This window comes from Stomoxys calcitrans, chromosome 4 (genome assembly GCF_963082655.1).
Source record: "Stomoxys calcitrans chromosome 4, idStoCalc2.1, whole genome shotgun sequence".
NCBI lineage: Eukaryota > Metazoa > Arthropoda > Insecta > Diptera > Muscidae > Stomoxys > Stomoxys calcitrans.
The window spans coordinates 137,372,376-137,391,984 of record NC_081555.1 but is presented as its reverse complement, the minus strand read 5'-3'; the positions used below and the strand labels follow the sequence as shown (position 1 = coordinate 137,391,984).

Below are 19,609 nucleotides of genomic sequence, written 5' to 3'. Positions count from 1 at the left end.
AGCCCAGTCATATGCCATATGCATGACCCTTTCGGCACTTCTGCATAGCTGGTTCGGATCCTTGCCCCTTAAAAGTTTTATAACATCGTAGCAGACTGGTTCAAATCCCTCCTCAGCCAGCATCCGTAATAAGTCATCTATGGTGGTTGTGTGTGTGTTATACACTGAGGCGGCAGCCCATCGGATCAATCCGGAGCGTACAACCGGCTGCCATGGGATTGTACAATAAATGGTAGTTGATATGGTCCATCGCAGAAACTTTGTTTCGGGTCGTCCATGGCTCCTAAATTTAGGCAATAAGAATGGGTCAACTAAGGGTCATAAAGATATGAGCTGTTGAACTAACATCAACACTTACCGTTTGCCAATATTTATGCAATTCAATCAAGTTTGAGTGTTTGTTTTTTTTGTTTTATTTAGGTTTATTTTATTTATTATTTTATATTCATTATTTTACTTAGTATTTAATTTTAGAGTGTAACGCCATTAAAAATACTTTGGAACTAAATTGATAATTTTTTAATGAGTTAATATTAAACACTTGAATCAAAGTACTTTCGTTTGGTTTTTTCTTTTGGTTTTGTTGTGTTAATTCTATTTTAACATTTATTAATTGCCTTTGAAATAGTTGTTATAATCGCTTTAATGCCTGCTGGCGTTTCTGTGTTTTTTTTTGTTGGTTTGTTTGTTTCTTTTTTGTCTAATCCAAATCTATCTCAAATCCAATTCAAATGTACTCCACATTTGCATTTGGAATTTCAATTATTTTCGCATTGGGAAAAAAGGTACGTGTACATCTCATTATTTTTGTTTAATTTGCTCGAAAAGAACACGTGTTAGCGTGTCTCTGCTTTCTCTTGTTTTTTTTTTTGTATTTAGTAATCTTTTTTGTTTTTTTTTTTAATAATATTTTAATTTACAATTTAATACTAATTTGAAAAAAATTAATTTATTATGTATAAGGGCAAAGGAATGAAAATGAGGAGTAACTTAAGGGACTTCCGTTTTAATTTTACGCTTCACATGCTTGCAGTATTTCATGCCACTGGGATTTGGTTGACACATTGGGGGGCAAAATGAGAGAAATTTGATTATTTATACAATTAAGGCCAGGATCAGAACGCGGACGAAAATTGCACCCTCTAGAAGCTCAAGAAGTCAAGACCCAAGTTCGGTATGCTTGCGTGAAAGCTAACGTGCTTTCGACAGACCGACTGCTATGGAGAAAAATTGCAACGTTAGGACCACACAACAACTTCAGAGAACATGTTGTCTTGGCATAGGCGGAGCGATAAGGACCGCTCCCACTAGTGCACTGGAGTCCATTCTGGATATCCGACCCATTGACATATAGATGAAGTGTGAGGCAGCCACTGCGGCTATAAGGCGATGGGAAAATGGATTGAGGATGAGCAGCTCATACCATCGCGGTATAATCGAGGCGACGAAAGGAAACCTGAAAGGAAGGGAAGAGGCTTCCGATCGGATACCTTAGATGAACCTTAAAGTAGAGTGCGAGGCACTGCTGCCATCGTCACAGTCTTGGATTGACGGAACCCTAGTATTGCCATCTGGAAGATCGGATAGATCAAAGCTAGAGCACAGAATGGGCCTGGGGGTCTACATTGAGAACCCAGGGACTGAGATATGTTTTAGACTGTCTGACCATAATACAGTACAGGCGTAGATCCGGGCGATCAGGGAATGCGTGAAGTGGTGTGGGGCTAACGCGAGGACGTTGAGTGTGAACATCGTTATGAACAGTAAAATTGCCATAAGGGCAATATCAACCAGGACGGTAAGGTCACGAACAGTCTTGCAGTGTAAGAAGGAGATTAACGCCTTCCCTGAGGATGGCAAAATCCACATCGTTTGGGTGCCGGGCCATAACGGATCAAGGGGGAATGAAAGGGTAGACGATTTGGCGGTGAAGGCCAAGGGACTGCCGTCAATAAACTTGGTTAACCCGAAGCCTTTCGAGTCGACGCAGTCCGAGTTAAGGTAGTGGACGACGAATGCGTATGCAACATTTTGGAACAGCCGGTAGGACGGCGCAAATCCTAAGGGGGGATCCCGATCGTGAGAAAACGAGGCTATTACTGAAAGGAAGTAAGAAGGAGGTCGGTTTTGCTATTGGTATCATAACGAGACACATAGGACTACGTGTTCACTTATATAAAATCGGTGCGGCAGGTGATAGTATGTGTAGGGCATGTGGGGAAGATGATGAGACGTTGGGGCATTTCCTTTGTCATTGTCCGGCTTTCGCGGCTAACAGATACCGACACTTAGGTGGGCACACAATACCAGACATGAACCAACTTAGGGAAGTGGTATTGAAAAAAAAATGGACCCATTTTTGTTAATGGAGAATATAGGCGTCGTATGAAACACGAGCTGTTTGAGCTGAATGACGACGATAGCATAGTTACACGTATCAAAATGCAACGGCTGCGTTGGCTAGGATGAAGAATGGATGAAAGAGCTCCAGAAAAGAAGTCTATTGAAGGCAAACACGATGGTACATGCAAATCGAGACGTCCAAAGAAATATCAAATGGTGGGAGACACCTTGAAACTTGGTGTTACAGATTTTAGAATAAGCGCAGAAGGCCAAGGAGCTTGGAACGCTTTTCAACGTTCGGCTAATGGGACAAATGTTCTATTCTAGCCAATTAAAGTAAAGATGAGTCAATTTACCTCTTTGTGGTGTTTTTTGGAAGTAAAGCGCCATCTAGGTACTAGAACACAAATTTTAATGTCATATTCGTAATCTATTCTCAAATACCTTTCCCCTAATGGTTGGCTTATATGCCCATTTGGGGGTTGTTGGAGGTGGGGCAACACCCCACTGCTTTGACGTAATTTTTATACCATATTCGTAATCTTCTCTCGAAAACCTTTCATTCAAATCCCATATTAATCAATTATGGATTTTGTAAGTAGCACGGAATTCGTAACTTAAAAATTTTCTTTTTTAGAGTGCACAACAAGCCGATTATTGGCTTAGATGTATGTCAATAGTGACATGGGGCGGATTAATATCTGCACCCTCTTTTCAACCTAATCTAATTCCAATTTTTGGGCGAGGTGAATCTTTGAAGTTGCTGTAAACAACACAAATAACGCTCGTATGTCAAAACGTTCTGAGTACGTTTAACCTCAAAAATGTCAAGCTTAACGATAGAGCCGTCAGTTGGCAGATTGCAACACAAGGGTGGTCCTATCCCAAAATATAAAAGACAACCCTCGTATGATTTGAATTTGCAAATAAAACGTTTGCAATGGTCCTAAGCAAAAAAGTGGTATCTGAACTTTAGTTATACGTTTTGTGGAAAGCAATGTATTTGGTTGCCCAAAAAGTAATTGCGGATTTTTTAAAAGAAAGTAAATGCATTTTTAATAAAACTTAGAATGAACTTTAATCAAATATACTTTTTTACACTTTTTTTCTAAAGCAAGCTGAAAGTAACAGCTGATAACTGACAGAAGAAAGAATGCAATTACAGAGTCACAAGCTGTGAAAAAATTTGTCAACGCGACTATATGAAAAATCCGCAATTACTTTTTGGGCAACCCATAGAAAGAGTCATATTAAGATTTTTTACAATATGGGAATCTTTAATTGTTTTTTGTTGGATAAACCATGTGAACGTAAATTCATTTGACAGACTGTATATAAATTTTTTCGGTCCTATTCACAATACTTTAGGAGGCCTTACACCCATAGAAAAAATCGAGCACGGCGTTGACAAAGTGGCCACATTCGTTAATAAAAGTAAATCTACACACAGATGTTATTAGGTCAACAATAAATATTTATAAACCAACAACAGTTATGTTGAACAAAACGTCCACAGACGTTCACAATCTGACAACCTCTATCTAAAGATTTTGTGTGCCGATGAGTATCGGATCTGTATTCCATCAATCCCATTGTGTGTTAGTGAAACGCCTCACCACATTGCACCCCGGCCGGCTATACACATTCAAGGTTTTAAAGAGTCATTTAATCTTAAGGTTGGTATGCATGCACATTTCGAAGGGGATGTTGTTCACAACGGTCAGTGCATGAATCATCAACGCGTGTTCACAAAATCATCCACGCTTGTTGACAATACTTCCAACAACGTCCGTGTGTGATAGTGGCAACGTTGGCGCATGATTTCGCAACATATTTTTCAGTGTAAAATGGGTTAATTCGATAGGCCTATAAAGGAAATGTGTCAAATAAACCTGTATCAAGTCTGCGTTAAGTTTTGTGAATACGGCCGTTTAAGTGGATTTTTTAATTTTTTTTTTATTTTATTTTTTTAAAATTCCCCCACTGTGTCAACTTACTTACTTACTCGACATTATAAATTTATTGCCGAGTCTCTGTGCTTTATTGGCACAGCGTGTATAAATTTTTCAACCAGTTTTATCCTTGGGCACATAAAATACGCATGAGTGCGTGCATATGCATATCCAAGTAATGTCCAGCCAAAGATGTTTCATTGGATGCGATCCTTGTGCCTGGACGTTATAAATAAGTAATCACTTCAGTGTAAAAGTAAAAATATTAGGTATGCATGCATAATTTTATTTTATATTATTTTTTGTTTTTTTTTTCGTTCTACGTGGCTGAAGTAAGAATAATTTTGTTTTTACTTGTTTTCTTAAGGCTTTGCTAAACATTTAATTGGAAAATGTTGTTGTTGTTTTGTTTTCCTCTTTTTTTTTTTGAGTCAGTGAGTGAGTGAGTGTGTGTGTGTGTGTGTGTATTTTTGCTAATTATTCCTGGGGGCATCATAATCATCAATGTAGTTGTTGTTGCATGGTGTCTTGTAGTAGTATGGGGTGGTATAGTACATTCACTTATGTATGTATGCATGTATGTGCGTACATACGCATACACACTTGTTTATGAGCAAGTACGTATTATATGTTGGTGTTCATTTTCTTCATCGTTATGGTCATTTTGTACAATTATTTTCTATACAATATAGGTATGTGTTTGTTTGGTTGATTTTTATTTTATGATTATTTTTTTTTCTCCATATTTCTATATGTATGTATGTATATAATCCAGAGGTTCTTGGGGTCTAGTTGTTTTGGGGGGTTTTTGTTGTTGTTGTTGTGGTGGTTTTTGGTTCCTGTGCCATGGCATTTACGAATGCCAAACACCCTGTATTGAATGTTTCATGATTTAATTAACATGTCATCCTCATCTTTACCTAACTTTCATTATTTTCAAAAATTGTTCTTACAGAACTATGGGGTAATCTTTGGTTGATATTTTTTGTATCCAGTTACATTTGGTGGTTTAGTTAATGTAGTTGTTTTTGATTTTTAAATCGGTTGGTTTTGTTTCCATTAATTTAATTACATTTACAATGAATGATTGCTGTCACTTGGGGATTTGATTTTCTTTGGTTGGGTTTGCGGTTTGGTAGATACTTAATACTATTATTTTTTTTTATTTTTAAATATTTGGTTTTGTGCGATATTTCTACATTTGACATTAATTAAAAAACATGTTTTAATTCATTTTCGTTTTTTTTTTTTTTTGAAAACTTAAAACTAAATTCTTAAGCAAATTGCAGTTGTGGGTATGGAAATGTTATGGGAGTAGAAGAATGTATCAGTGGTTTGGGAAAAGTAGATTTGGCAGCCCCAAAAACTTTTCGAAATACCGAGGTGACCAACTTTGGGGTCAAAGTCGCCCGGACAACATAGGGCATATTGCACACGAGCTCGTTAACAGCTCTGCTCTGACCATTCCAAATTGCAAATTGCAGTTGTGGCTATGGAAATGTTATGGGAGTAGAAGAATGTATCAGTGGTTTGAGAAAAGAAGATTTGGCAGCCCCAAAAACTTTTCGAAATACCGAGGTGACCAACTTTGGGGTCAAAGGCGCCCGGACAACATAGGGCATTTTGCACACGAGCTCGTTAACAGTTCTGCTCTAACCATTTCAAATTACAAAAAGATATCGCTACCCGTTCTCACACGTCATATTTTTACTAGTTTTTTTCGCTTCTATCCCACTGTGCGACATCTCTCCAGGCTATTATCCATGGTTGAAGACATGAAAATGGGGCGGTTAGTTAATTTCGTTCGTTTCGCTAGGCTATGTGCCGACAGGTTGTTGAGAGGCTACTCTGGGAAGCGGAAAAACCAAGCCACTCCCAGCCCAAGGCGATGGCCTCGTTTTAAAGATACCAGAGACGTAGTATCAGCATGCTTACGCTATAGTGAAAAAAATGTTGGCCGAAAATTGTGATAACCGTATGGTGTTTTTTTTTTCTTTGATCCACTCAAATTAACCCACCCTAATATACACGGATGCATCTAAATGGGATGGACTCAACGGGAGAAGAGACTTAATGGGCGTCATATAAGGACGATAGTATCGATGAAAAATCAGGAGATCGATTTCTATAGAAGCAATATCAATGCACAGGCCGAATGAACCCAGCCTATATACGTTTATAGCATCAGACTAGGATCGTACTTGGCATGGATGTTGGAAGTCATAACACCAGTCTTTGCTCCAAAATACAGCTTAATTGAATGAAAATTGAGGCTTCTTGGGGCTCAAGAAGTCAAATCTGGGGAAAGGTTTATATAGGGGCTATGCCAGTTTATAAACCGATTCGAATTATACTTAGCATGGATGTTGGAAATCATAACACAAGTCCTTGTTCCAAATTTCAGCCAAATCGGATGAAAATTTTGGTTTCTAGGGACTGAAGAATTCAAATTCGGGGATCGGTTTATAAGGGTGCTATGTCAGTTTGTAGACCGACTAGGATCGCACTTGGCATGGATGTTGGAAGTCATAACACAAGTCTTTGTTCCAATATTCAGCCAAATTGGATGAAAATTGAGGTTCCTAGGGGCCGAAGAAATCATATCGGAGGATCAGTTTATATGGGGGATATATCCAAACTGAACCGATTTGTACCAATTACAATCCTACATCAATAAAAAAAAAATTAAGCTCCCTAGAGGCGCAATTGATCTTATAGGATATATTCAGTCTCGGATCGTTTATTTTTGTTAAATTTTGGAAAAAATTTAACTTTGCTGATAGTATCGATAGGAAAAATATCAATCGATATTCAGACATAAGATACAAATCAACAACATCGATATTTTTCCAGTTCTAGTGAAATGACAGGCGGCGCTGACGGACCCTGTAAGTTTGAGAATGGTTAGAAGAAGAGAAAGGGGTTCCAGACAATAATGGGTAACAGGGAACGAGGCGCCCGATGTGCTTACCAAGATTGGTCTGCTCATGAGCGCCTTTCGATCTACCTACTGAATAGTGAATCCACCCCTGTGCCTCTTGATCACGCTTATGAAGTGTTCGATTTTCAGTACAGGCTGGCAAACTATCGACAATAGCATTATTTTATATTTTCGATATTTTGAATAATAAATATCGATAGTATCGATACTATCGTTAGTTTCTCGTCACCTATATTTCAAACAAAAATGAGATCAGGAGATCGATTTATATAGAAGCAATATTAATGCAATCCTATCGGATGAAAATTGCGCCCTCTATAGGCACAATGTATCTTAAAGGATTCCTTCAGTGTAGGAACGTTTTTTTAGTTCAATTTTGCAAAAAATTGTACTTTGCCGATAGCGTCGATAAGAAAAATACATCTATCGATATGCAGAGAAAAAATAAAATGTCGATAGGGCCATTGATATTTTTCCAGCTCTGGTCGAATGTTAGGCGGCGCTGACTGGTCATGTAAGATTGAGACTAGTTAGAAGCGGAAGGGGTACTGGGTTCCAGGCTCTCATGGGCGGTGGGGAACGAGGCGTCCGCTTCGGTTCGCTGATGAGCGCCGATCTATATACTGAATAGTGAATCTAACTCTAGAGGCCGCCGCGACGCAGACGTTATCTTGTTCGCCTATGTCGCCGAACGCTTGGGTTCGAATGCCAGCGAGAACATCAACTTCAGCGGTGGTTATCCCCTTACAAATGCTAAATACATTTGTTAGATATTTTGCCATGTTAAAACTTCTCCGCCAATTGGTATCGCAATGCGTCACTCCGTTCGGACTTGGCATAAAAAAGGAGACCCCTTATGGTTAAGCTTAAACCTTAATCAGCAGCACTTATTTATTTCAGAGAAGTATCCCCTGTTCCTTAATGGAATGTTCATGGGAAATTTTGTATTTAGTTAGAATCCATCCCTGTTCGTGCTTCTTGATCTCGCTAATGAAAAGAGGATAACCAATGCTCCGGGCCAGTGATCGAAGCTGAGCCGATGTCAACGTTGCCGAAAAGTTTTGCTTCAATCGCCGCTATTTTCATCCGCTTGACTTAAATTGATCCGCAATATTTCAGCAAGAGTGATTTTTTAAGAGCTATATGAAAGTTTTTGAAACAAGAAAAACATAAAATTCAGAAAAATGGATGAAATCTTTATTTGTATCGATATTACCGTCCATATAATTCAATCTTTGAAGATTATTTCATGCAATGCTGATCGTGATCGTGCGCCTCAAATGATCCATCCACTTAGTCCAATTTTGGCATACTCTTTCCAACATTTCGGCCGGTATCTCACGAATAAATGCTTCAATGTGTCAATAGAAGTGGGCTTGTCTGTATAGAAATGAGCTTTAAGATAACCGCACAAAAATAGTCTAAAGTCCAATTTACTGGTCCCGAACGTGAACCCTTCACCTGTTCACCGAACTCTCCTTTCAATAAGTCATGTGGCGCCGTCCTGCTAAAACCACATGTCATGCAAGTCAAGGAATTAAACATCAAACCGATGACTTTGGTACAGCCACATTCTCCCGCAGATACAAAGAAGGAAATCTGGTAACTGCTACATATATAAACGTTCAGAGATATTTCAAGCCATGTGTGAGTTTGGTATTTCTGCAAGAATAGGAAAGGATATTTTCGAACCATTCAATACAAAACGAGGTTTCAGACAGGAAGACATCTTATCGACATCCTGTTGAAGAAGATTGTGCGAGAATCAGGTATGAATAGGCATGGCACACTATTCATAAGAGAATTTATTTTACTCGCCTAAGCCGACGACATCGATTTTATAGGTCGGTCATCGGAAGAAGCAATCACAGCCTTGGAAAATATCGAAAGATACTTGATTTGACGAAATATACATGATTTGACGAAAGTATCGTCAAATCTCCTCCAGTTTAAGCTCAATGATAAGGGACCTTCTTTTTATAGCCGAGTCCGAAAGGGGTGCCCCTAAGTGACATCTCTACATGGCATATAAAAAATCTCGCCAGCATCAGGAGGGGATAGCCACCGCTGAAAATATTTGTCTGACGTTCTCGCCAGTATTCTAAACCCGACATTCAGCGTCATAGGCCGATATGCTAACCACGGCTCTATGGTGGACCCCAACAACAGAGAACTATTAACGTTATTTTAAGAGTTAACGATTCATTAACTATTATTTCAACAGAAAATTAGGCCTTGATACCTTTTTAATATTTCCCGGTCCATAACAATGTAATGCCCACAATTGCAACTGCATAATTTAAACATTCATATCTTCTTTTTAAATTTTAAATTTTTATGAGATTTGAAAATATTTTACATGGCTTTGTTATGCTATTGTGTTTTTCTTTTTTGTTTTGGGTGTGCAAATATTCCAGCACTCTTGTTTTTGGTTTCTTTATAAATGTATCTTATAGCTCAAACATGTAGTTTTTTAATTGTTACAGGTTGTACTCGTAATCGTATTAGTGTTTAGTTTCTATGTTTCTTTTTTCTTTAAAATATTGCTCTTAATTTATCTTTGTTTTTAAATGTTACCTTTATTTTGTAAATAGTAATACCTTTTTTAGTTTTTAGTTTCTGTTTCTTTTTCATCTTTTTGTCTGACTTGAATACTAATAAAATTTGTTTAGGATTTTTGTTTTAACTTACACTTAGATGTTATACTTTTATGCATTCAATGTTCTTTCTAATTCTATTTCAACATTCATGTAGTGTGTCTAAACATGTAATGCTTTTAGATTTTTGTTTTCTCTCTATTTCTATTTTAAGTTTCTTAAATGTATTTCTAATGTCATTACATTTTCAAATGCTTACTCTCCAAATAAATTACTTATCAATTCCTTAAGAAAAAAAATATACAAACAATGATTAAAAAACTACAACAAAGATAAATTGAAAAACTGTATATCTGTTATTATCCATAAATGGTTGTGAGAGCTGAAAGAGAAAGAAAAAATTCAATTAACAATAAAACATGTAGCTTAGTTTATGTTAGGTTAGCTTGACAAGATGACTCGGTCTTAAACCTGCCCATGGCATTATGTACCTAAATGTACGTTTTAGTACCTAAATGTACATTTTAGTACCTAAATGTACATTTTAGTACCTAAATGTACATTTTAGTACCTAAGTCTAATCATCACCCAAAATTTATAGTCAAGGTGCACTTGTATCTTTCTTCCACATGACGTATTTGACTGCGATAATGTTTGTCAAATTGTTTAATTTTAGCAGTCCCAGTTCGCTGTTGGCGTAGATAAGCTATTTCGAACTATTTTGCACTTTTTAGTACTAAAATGTACGAAATGCGATAAATCACCCATCATATATTTATAAGTTTTGCCTACATACTAAATTTCACATCTCAAGTTTTATCTGTAAAGAAAGTACCAAATGGTACCAAAATGTACGAGTTTTGAAAAGATTATTTAGTCACACATTATATTTTTCCTAGTTGTATCTGCACGCCAAATTTCAGACCTCTAGCTTCACGTGTAAAGATAGAATCAATTTTGGTACCAAAATGTGCGAATGGTAAATATATCATTTAGCCACCCATCATATATTTGTTAGTTGTACCTACGTGCCATATTTCAGACTTCTAGCTCCATTTATAAAGAAAGTACCAATTTTGGTACCAAAATTTGCGAATGGTAAATAGACCATTTAGCCATCCATTATATATTTCTTACTTGTACCTGCATGCCAAATTTCAGATCTCAAGCTCCATCTGAGCAGAAAGTACATAATGGTACTAATTTTTGTACCAAAATGTACGAATTGTAAAAAATAATAGGCACCCATCATATTTTTCCTAGTTGTACCTGCATGCCAAATTTCAGTTCTCACGCTCCATCTGAGCAGAATGTACAAAATGGTACCAATTTTGGTACCAAAATGTACATATTGTAAAAAAAATAATAGTCACCCATTATATTTTCCTAGTTGCTTGACCAACCTGCATGCCAAATTTCAGACCGCTAGTACCAACTATAAAGAAAGAACCAAATAGTACCAATTTTGGTACCAAAATGTTCGAATTGTGAAAAAATCATTTAGTCGCCCATCATATATTTCTTTGTTGTACCTACATGCCAAATTTCAGACCTCAAGCTCCATCTGAACAGAACGTATAAAAAGGTACAAGTTTTGGTACTAAAATGTACGAAATGTAAAAAATTATAGTCACCCATCATATTCCTAGTTGTACCTGCATGCCAAATTTCACACCTCTAGTTCACACCTCTATAAAGAAAGTGCCAAATAACACCAACTTTGGTACCAAAATGTTCGAATGTGAAAAAATCATTTAGTCGCCCATCATATATTTCTTTGTTGTACCTACATGCCAAATTTCAGACCTCAAGCTCCATCTGAACAGAACGTATAAAAAGGTACCAGTTTTGGTACCAAAATGTACGAAATGTAAAAAATTATAGTCACCCATCATATTCCTAGTTGTACCTGCATGCCAAATTTCACACCTCTAGTTCACACCTCTATAAAGAAAGTGCCAAATAACACCAACTTTGGTACCAAAATGTTCGAATTGTGAAAAAATCATTTAGTCGCCCATCATATATTTCTTTGTTGTACCTACATGCCAAATTTCAGACCTCAAGCTCCATCTGAACAGAAAGTACAAAATGGTACCAATTTTGGTACCAAAATGTTCGAATTGTGAAAAAATCATTTAGTCGCCCATCATATATTTTTTTGTTGTACCTACATGCCATATTTCAGACCTCAAGCTCCATCTGAACAGAAAGTACAAAATGAAACCAATTTTGGTACAAAAATTACGAATTGTGAAAAATAATTATCACCCATCTTATTTTCCCCAGTTATACCTGCATGCCGGATTTCAGACCTCTAGCTCCATCTGTTTTGGTACCAAAGTGTTCAAATTTTGAATAGATCATTTAGTCACTCATCATATATTTCCTAGTTGTACCTACGTGTCAAATTTCACACCTCTAGCTTCATATGCAAAAAAAGTACCAAATGGTACCGATTGCGGTACTAAACGTACGTTTTTTCCCGTTACCAGTATTATTTTTCCATTCTTTCTTTTCACCCTCATTCTTTGGCGCCAGATGTCTTTTAAGTCAAATTTAAAAATTCTATCTCTTTCCATCCACCTGGACAAAATTACCAATTTCGTACCTTTTTGGTACTTTTTCTAGTACCTAAGTACAAAATTCCAAACACTCTTACAGTCACCCAATTAAGGTTGCAATAGCGTACCTAAATTCCAAAATTCTGGGCTTCAGTTCAATTTACAAAGAAAGTACCAAATAGTACCAATTGCGGCACTAAACGTACAATTTCTGCCACTTCTGGTACGATTTTCCAATTTTTTTTTACAAAACCTTATTTTATTTAGATTCCATTGAATCAAGAATCTTTAAAATTAAGACAATTTTTTTTAGTGGGGATCCGTTCAATGAATCCCGTCACGCTCATCAGCGAGTACCGCTGTCTGTGCCGGGGAATAGGGCCGCACTTGCGATATTCGACTGGCTGGTATAAAGGGGTCCGTTCAATGAATCCCGTCACGCTCATCAGCGAGTACCGCTGTCTGTGCCGGGGAATAGGGTCGAATATGGCAAGTGCGGCCATATTCGACTGACTGGTATAAGGCGAGCAGCTGCTGCATTAATAACATCTCAAAATTTCCTATCCGCAACCAGCATATTTGAGGGGGTGTCAGCTCATTGAAGTTTTTTAAAACTTCTCCACGAAAAGGTGTAGCACTACAACACGCCGTTTGGACTAAGATATATAAAGGAGGGATCTTATCATTAAGCTTAAACTTGAATCGGACAGAACTCATTCATATATTTGAGAAGTTTGCCCCTGTTCCTTAATGGAATGTTTTTGGGCAAATTTTCAATTTGTCAGCTCACTGAATCGGCGATTGGTGTACTCTCTGAAGCTGACCCAATCGGCCTTCTTCTGATTGATAAACGTCCGGCGCTCAGAAGTTATGAAGTCAGTTGGTGGCTCTATAGTGAGTATTATGGGGAGGTGGTCTGATCCCAAAAAAAGAGACGGTGTGCCAGGACGCGACACTCATCCTGCTGCACCTCCTCCTTATCCAGAACTTAGAGCCTTCAATCTGCTCTGCCAAGGCTTTGCCCCGCAGGTCGCTACCTTGGGGAGAATGCCATGAAGTTTGATGCGCATGAAAGTCACCTAGAAGCAGGCGGTTATGGCCAAACAGTAGGCCACTTATGGCAGGCTCCTAGGCTTGAGCATTATCTGGGACACAACTACTTATCCGCGGTATAGACAAGTTATATAGCTCTATCACGGCGGTACCGGACTTGACTGCTATCCTCAAACATTCTATGTACGAATGTGTCCACTAGCGCCTGGCGCAGGCGAAATGGACCTATACCGTTCAGAATGGTGTATCACGATGGCCAATCCCCTTCCTCCACTGCTTAAGCTATCTTTATGTAGTAAATTTTGTCCGTGATAACTGTGCAGGCTGCAGGTGTTGGTCAGTTTCGTCTCCTGGGTCACTGCAACCAATATGTTCTTCCGACTCATAAAATCTACGATTTCGTCGAACTTGCCTCGGAGACCTCGACAATTCCATTGCCGGCATTCGCCCGGCAATATTGGGGCTGAGATGCTGCTGTTGCGTATACTGCCGTACGGGTCACGACGAGGAAACCAAAGGCGACGAAGACGACGCTCGTAATCCACTGCTATACAATGGTATAGAAGGGTTGTAATAAAATAGGGTTATAAATTTAACCATGGTGGTGGGTATCCAAAGTTCGATACAGCTGAATTTAGTGCGGTATCCAAAGTTCGGCCATGTTGGGTATTTATGTGAAACACCTTTCGTCATAATCCTGTGAAAAATGCATTATTTATGCAACCATAGCAGGTATGCCAAATATATTCTGATTTGGACCAATCTGAACCATATAGGACACGGATAACGTAAAGCCTAACAAAAGACACTGTGTAAAATTTCTACGATATCGGGTAATAAATGCGCCTTTTATGGGGCCAAGACTTTAATCGAAATATCGGTCTATATGGCAGCTATAACCAGCTCTGGACCGATCTGGGCCATCTTCAAAAAGGATATCGAAGGGTCTAATAAAACTCACTGTCCTAAACTTCAGCGAAATCGGACAAAAAATGCGCCTCTTATGAGCCCATGACCTTAAGTCGAGAGATCGGTATATATGGCAGCTATTTCCAAATCTGTACCGATCTAGGCCAAATTGAAAAAAAAATATGTCGAAGGGCCTACCACAAATTTCAGCGAAATCATACAAAAAATGCACCTTATATGGGCCCAAGACCTTCAATCGAGATATGGCAGCTATATAAAAATCAGGATCGATCTGTGCCATATTGCAGAAAGATGTTGGGGGCCTAACATATCTCACAGTCCCAAATTTTGGCGACATCGGACAATAAATGCGCCTTTTATGGAAACAAAACATTTAATCGAGAGATCGGTCTATATGGCAGCTATATCCAAATCTGGACCGATCTGAACCAAATTGAAGATGAATGTCGAAGGGCCTAACACGACTCACCGTCCCAAGTTATGGCTAAATCGGACAGTAAATGCGCCTTTCATGGGCTCAAGACCTTAAATCGAGAGATCGGTCGGTCAATATGGCAGTGATCGGTAGGTCAATATGGCAGCTGTTTCCAATTCTGAATCGATCTGGTCCAATCTGAAGAGGGAAGTCGAGTGGAATAACACATCTCACTGTTTTAAATTTCAGCAAAATCTAACAATAAATGTGGCTTTTATGGGCCTAAGACCTTAATCGACATATTGGTCTATATGGGGGCTATATCAGGATATATTCCGATATAGTTCGTCTTCGAACTTAACCTGCCTATGGACAAAACAAATCTGTGCAAAGTTTCAGCTCAATATCTTTATTTTTAAAGACTGTAGCGTGATTTCAACAGACAGACGGACGGACATGGCTAGATCGTCTTAGATTTTTACGACGATCAAGAATATATATACCACTAGCTGGACAGGGCCCGCTCCGCTGCGCCTTCTTTCACTATCTTCATTTATCTGAGCTCTATACTGGCATGGTCAGGGAATATGTCTTGTTTTGGGGTACTGATACGGCCTTTCAGATATTTCGCCCCAATGTGGATATTATTTTCGTGCTCTATTCCCAAACACCCTTCATTTAAGCCTTATATTGCTGAGGTTTACCTACCTCCGGTATGGGAGTATTTTTGGAGGTGAGGTGGACGCCTATATATCAGATTCGTGCTCTTTTTGTTTTATACTTCCATTTGGCGGGTCTTGGAGGTGGCGCGGCCCCCTTAGATATCCGCTCCTAAATAAGAATACCAAATTTCTTTTTTTGGATTATTATAAACAAACTAAATTTCGTTTAAATTGCCTCACTTATCTCCGAGACCTGGCATTTTAGAAAAAAGGGTATGGGGAGGGTCCGCCCATCAAAGTTTGGATGTTAGATCTACTTCATTGTCATGGTTTTTGTGGTGGATTGAAGTGGCCAAACCCTTTGTCCCAAAAGTGCATATCAGATTCATATCCTTCTTGTAAAAACCACATTTGAGTTACATAATGCTATGGTCGGTATATATGGGTGGTTTAGGGGGAGTTTATGAGGTGAGGCTTCCCTGAAACACTTAGCCATAAAACCGATATCAGATTTGAGCTCCTTTTTGCCATAATTCACAAATATGTCCAGTTTGGGGGTATGTAGGTTAGGGTGGCCCCCCACCTCCCAAACACTTGGTTCCACATTTGGATATCAGATTCGTATTATACACTCTAATACCTTTTATTTGAGTCCCATATTGTCATTGTAGGTATTTGGGGGTGTTTTGGGGAAGGGAAGCACTCCCAGAAACTTTGTTCCACATTTGGATATCAGCTTCGTATTTTATTCGCAAATACCTTTCATTTGAGTCCCATATTGCCATGGTCGGTAAATATGTCCGATTTAGGGGTGTTTTTGGGTTTGGAGTGGTCCCCCAAACACTTGGTCCGACAGTTGGTTATCAGATACGTTTTGTGATCTAAAATACCTTTCATTTGAGTCCCATATTGTCGTGATTGGTGTATATATATATATATTTGGTAGGTTTTGGGGGTGGGGCGCTCCCCCCCTAGGTACCCCATCCGAAATTTGGATACCAAATTTTTGTTTGTAGGTTACTATAAGAGAGCACACAAAATTTCGCTTAAATCGCACCACCCATCTCTGAGATCTGACGTTTCTGAAAATTCGGGTAAGGGGGAGGGTCCGCTCCCCCTTCAGATATCAAAAAATGTAGTACCCTATTTTCACCACAGGGTCATTATGCAGTGAAAATTTCATGAAAATCGGTTCTGCCAATTGATTGACACACATTGATTCTTATATTTAAGAAGATATAGGTTCGGAAATGGAAATTTCGAAGTGTTGCAAATGGAGTGTCAAAATGAATATGACCCCATTCTTTGGTGGTGGGTATAAAAAGTAAAAGACGATAAAATTTCATGAAATATTTTCCAAATTTAAAATTTTTACCAAATTTCTTTAAAAGTTACATTTCTATGAAGTATTATCCTCAATCACCTATGTATAAAGTATTCGTGCCAAATTTTAAGTGGAATATTGTTCGAAAACTATTGGGTTGCCCAAAAAGTAATTGCGGATTTTTCATATAGTCGGCGTTGACAAATATTTTCACAGCTTGTGACTCTGTAATTGCATTCTTTCTTCTGTCAGTTATCAGCTGTTACTTTTAGCTTGCTTTAGAAAAAAAGTGTAAAAAAGTAGATTTGATTAAAGTTCATTCTAAGTTTCATTAAAAATGCATTTACTTTCTTTTAAATAATCCGCAATTACTTTTTGGGCAACCAATATTGAGATTTCGCCTGAGGAACGGACAGACAGAGTTTTATCGGCTTGAAAAATCCAAATGGTCAAGAATTGTTCTACTTTAAGCTATTTCAAACAATTTAACGAATTTATGGAGAGGACTATGAATTTTTATTTTCCCCGAAATTGTCCATAAACTTTCTATACCAGAGATATGTTAACCTTTTAAATTGTTATTTCATTTTATGTATTGCTATAACAACCAATGCATTTAACTAACTTTGTACTCTGCTTAATGGTGCTGTATAAAAATAGATAAACCCCAAACGCATTAGCGCAAGAACATCAAAGGATGTTGGTTGCATATCATATTTACCAAGAATTCCCACATAATGCATTAGGATGGTTAAACCAAAAAAAACACCCTTTGTGAAAGTCACAAGAAAAAGTTTGGGAAAAAAAGGAGAAAAGTAAATAAAATTTACTTACCGCTTCCGTTCTGTAAAAAATGTCGAAAATGGCTTTTGTCAAAGTCAAACACACACTGAGACACACAGAGGAGAGATAATAAACCGAAGGCAGATGTAGGAAACATGGTCAATTTCCGTTTCCTTTAAACTAAATTAACATCTATTACATTAGGGTTTCTCCCTTAATGCCATGGGCTTTAGTTTCAATATTCGTTATTTGATGGCTGTCGCATTCATCCATTTCGTGAGAGGGCGGGCAACGTGAGCGAGCCACCCTCGACTTTCGACTTTGTTAATTTGGCACACATGTATTGGAACATTTCAACGATAATGCAATAAAAATTAAAACCTAAAATGTAGTCGTCTTCTCTTGTGTTTTTTTTTGTTCTCTTGTTCTTATAATTTAATAACTGTAAATAATATTCTTTGCCTTGAGTGCCATTTTCTTTTCATTACACTCGCTGTTGTTGTTGTTGTTGTTGGGTGAAAATATGAAGAAGGCTTCTTCGCAGTAAGTGAGAAAGAGACACTGAGGGATGGATGGATGGGAGGATTAACTGGGAGGGATGAAGCGATTAATTTATGTCTGTACGGGAACATTGCTTTCGGTTTCTTTTAGTATGGGAGCCTGCCAAACACCGCTGCCAGAACGCGATTTACGGGCGTGTACAATGCCATCCATAACATCAAGCTGTAGATTATGTATGCTACCCCTATGGTCTGTCAAGGGGGGACCTTGAACGATACTACCCCTACGGCTGCCGCTGTAAAAAAATTAAAACAGAAAAAGGTGGATCAAATTACAATCATTATTAATTTAAAATTGGATTATAACATGTAATCATATGATCAGGGCAAATCATGGGAGTCAATCCCTATGGATTATGCAAAATAATTCATCAAATGAACTCAGTTGAAGATATAGGGTATTTTACGTACCAAAATCAGGAACAAATTTAAGTTTCTAGGGGCACTAGAAGACAAATCGGGAAATCAGTTTATATGGAAGCTATATCAGGTTAATGGCCGGCTTAGACCAAATCGGATAACAATTGCGGCTTCCAGGAGCTCAAGAAGTAAAAGCGGGAGATCGATTTATATGGGGCTATATCAGGTTATTGACCGCTTGAACTTGGCACAGTTGTTGCAAATGCAAATTTGCCCATGCACATTCCATTAAGTAAAAGGAGGCGAACTTCTCACATATCATGAGCAGTGTTGCCATTTTTGGTAGTTCGTACCAAAATTGGTAGGTTTTTATTCTCTTGGTAGGTTGGTAGACTGGAATCAATTTTTGGTAGCTTTTTTCAAATTATAGATACCAAAGTAATTACTGAACAAGTAAAAAAGTGCTAAGTTTGGTCGGGCTGAACCTTGGGTTTCTGCTTAAAATATCTACATGCCAAATTTCTACAAATCAGGCAAAAATTGTAAGCTTCTAGGGATCGAAGACGGCTAATTGGGGGATCGGTTGGTTGGGAATTATACCAGGTTATAGACTGATTTGAACAATACTTAGCATGGATTTTGAAAATTATAACAAAACGCTATGTGGAAAATTTCTGCCAAATCGGCTCAAGATGTCAAATCGGGAGATCGGCTTGTATGGGAGCTATCTCAGGTTAAATACCGATTTAAACCATATTTGACACGGTTGTTGTAAGTATTAACAAAACATCTCGTGCAAAATTTCTGTTCAATCAGACAACAACTGAGGCTTCTGGGGGTTCAAGAAGTCAAATCGCGAGATCGGTTTGTGTGTGAGCTATATCATGTTATAAAACGATTCGGGCCATACATGATACGATTGTTGGAAGTCGTAACATAAAACTTTGTGCAAGATTTTAGCTCAATCGGACTTCAATGGCGGCTTTCAGGAGCTCAAGAATTCAAACCTGGACATCAGTTTATATGCGAACTATATCAGGTTATCTACTGATTTGGACCGTACATATCATGTCTAGTGAAAATTATAAAAAAAAACATTTGAAGCAAAATTTCAGCCAAAGGATA

General features: G+C 38.1%; 1 protein-coding gene across 1 annotated transcript in view; it reads right to left on the bottom strand.

The window, feature by feature from the left end:
• Positions 1 to 9,550: 9,550 nt before the first annotated feature.
• Positions 9,551 to 19,609, bottom strand: part of LOC106090369 (uncharacterized) — a 105,058-nt gene continuing 94,999 nt past the window's right edge. Inside the window, exons 3-4 of the mRNA XM_059367020.1 lie at positions 17,616 to 18,360; positions 9,551 to 10,215 (exon numbers count right to left, since the gene is read on the bottom strand). Of these exons, the coding sequence (XP_059223003.1) occupies positions 18,177 to 18,360 (184 nt within the window). The 3' untranslated portion in view covers positions 9,551 to 10,215; positions 17,616 to 18,176. The remainder of the gene's footprint in view (positions 10,216 to 17,615; positions 18,361 to 19,609) is intronic.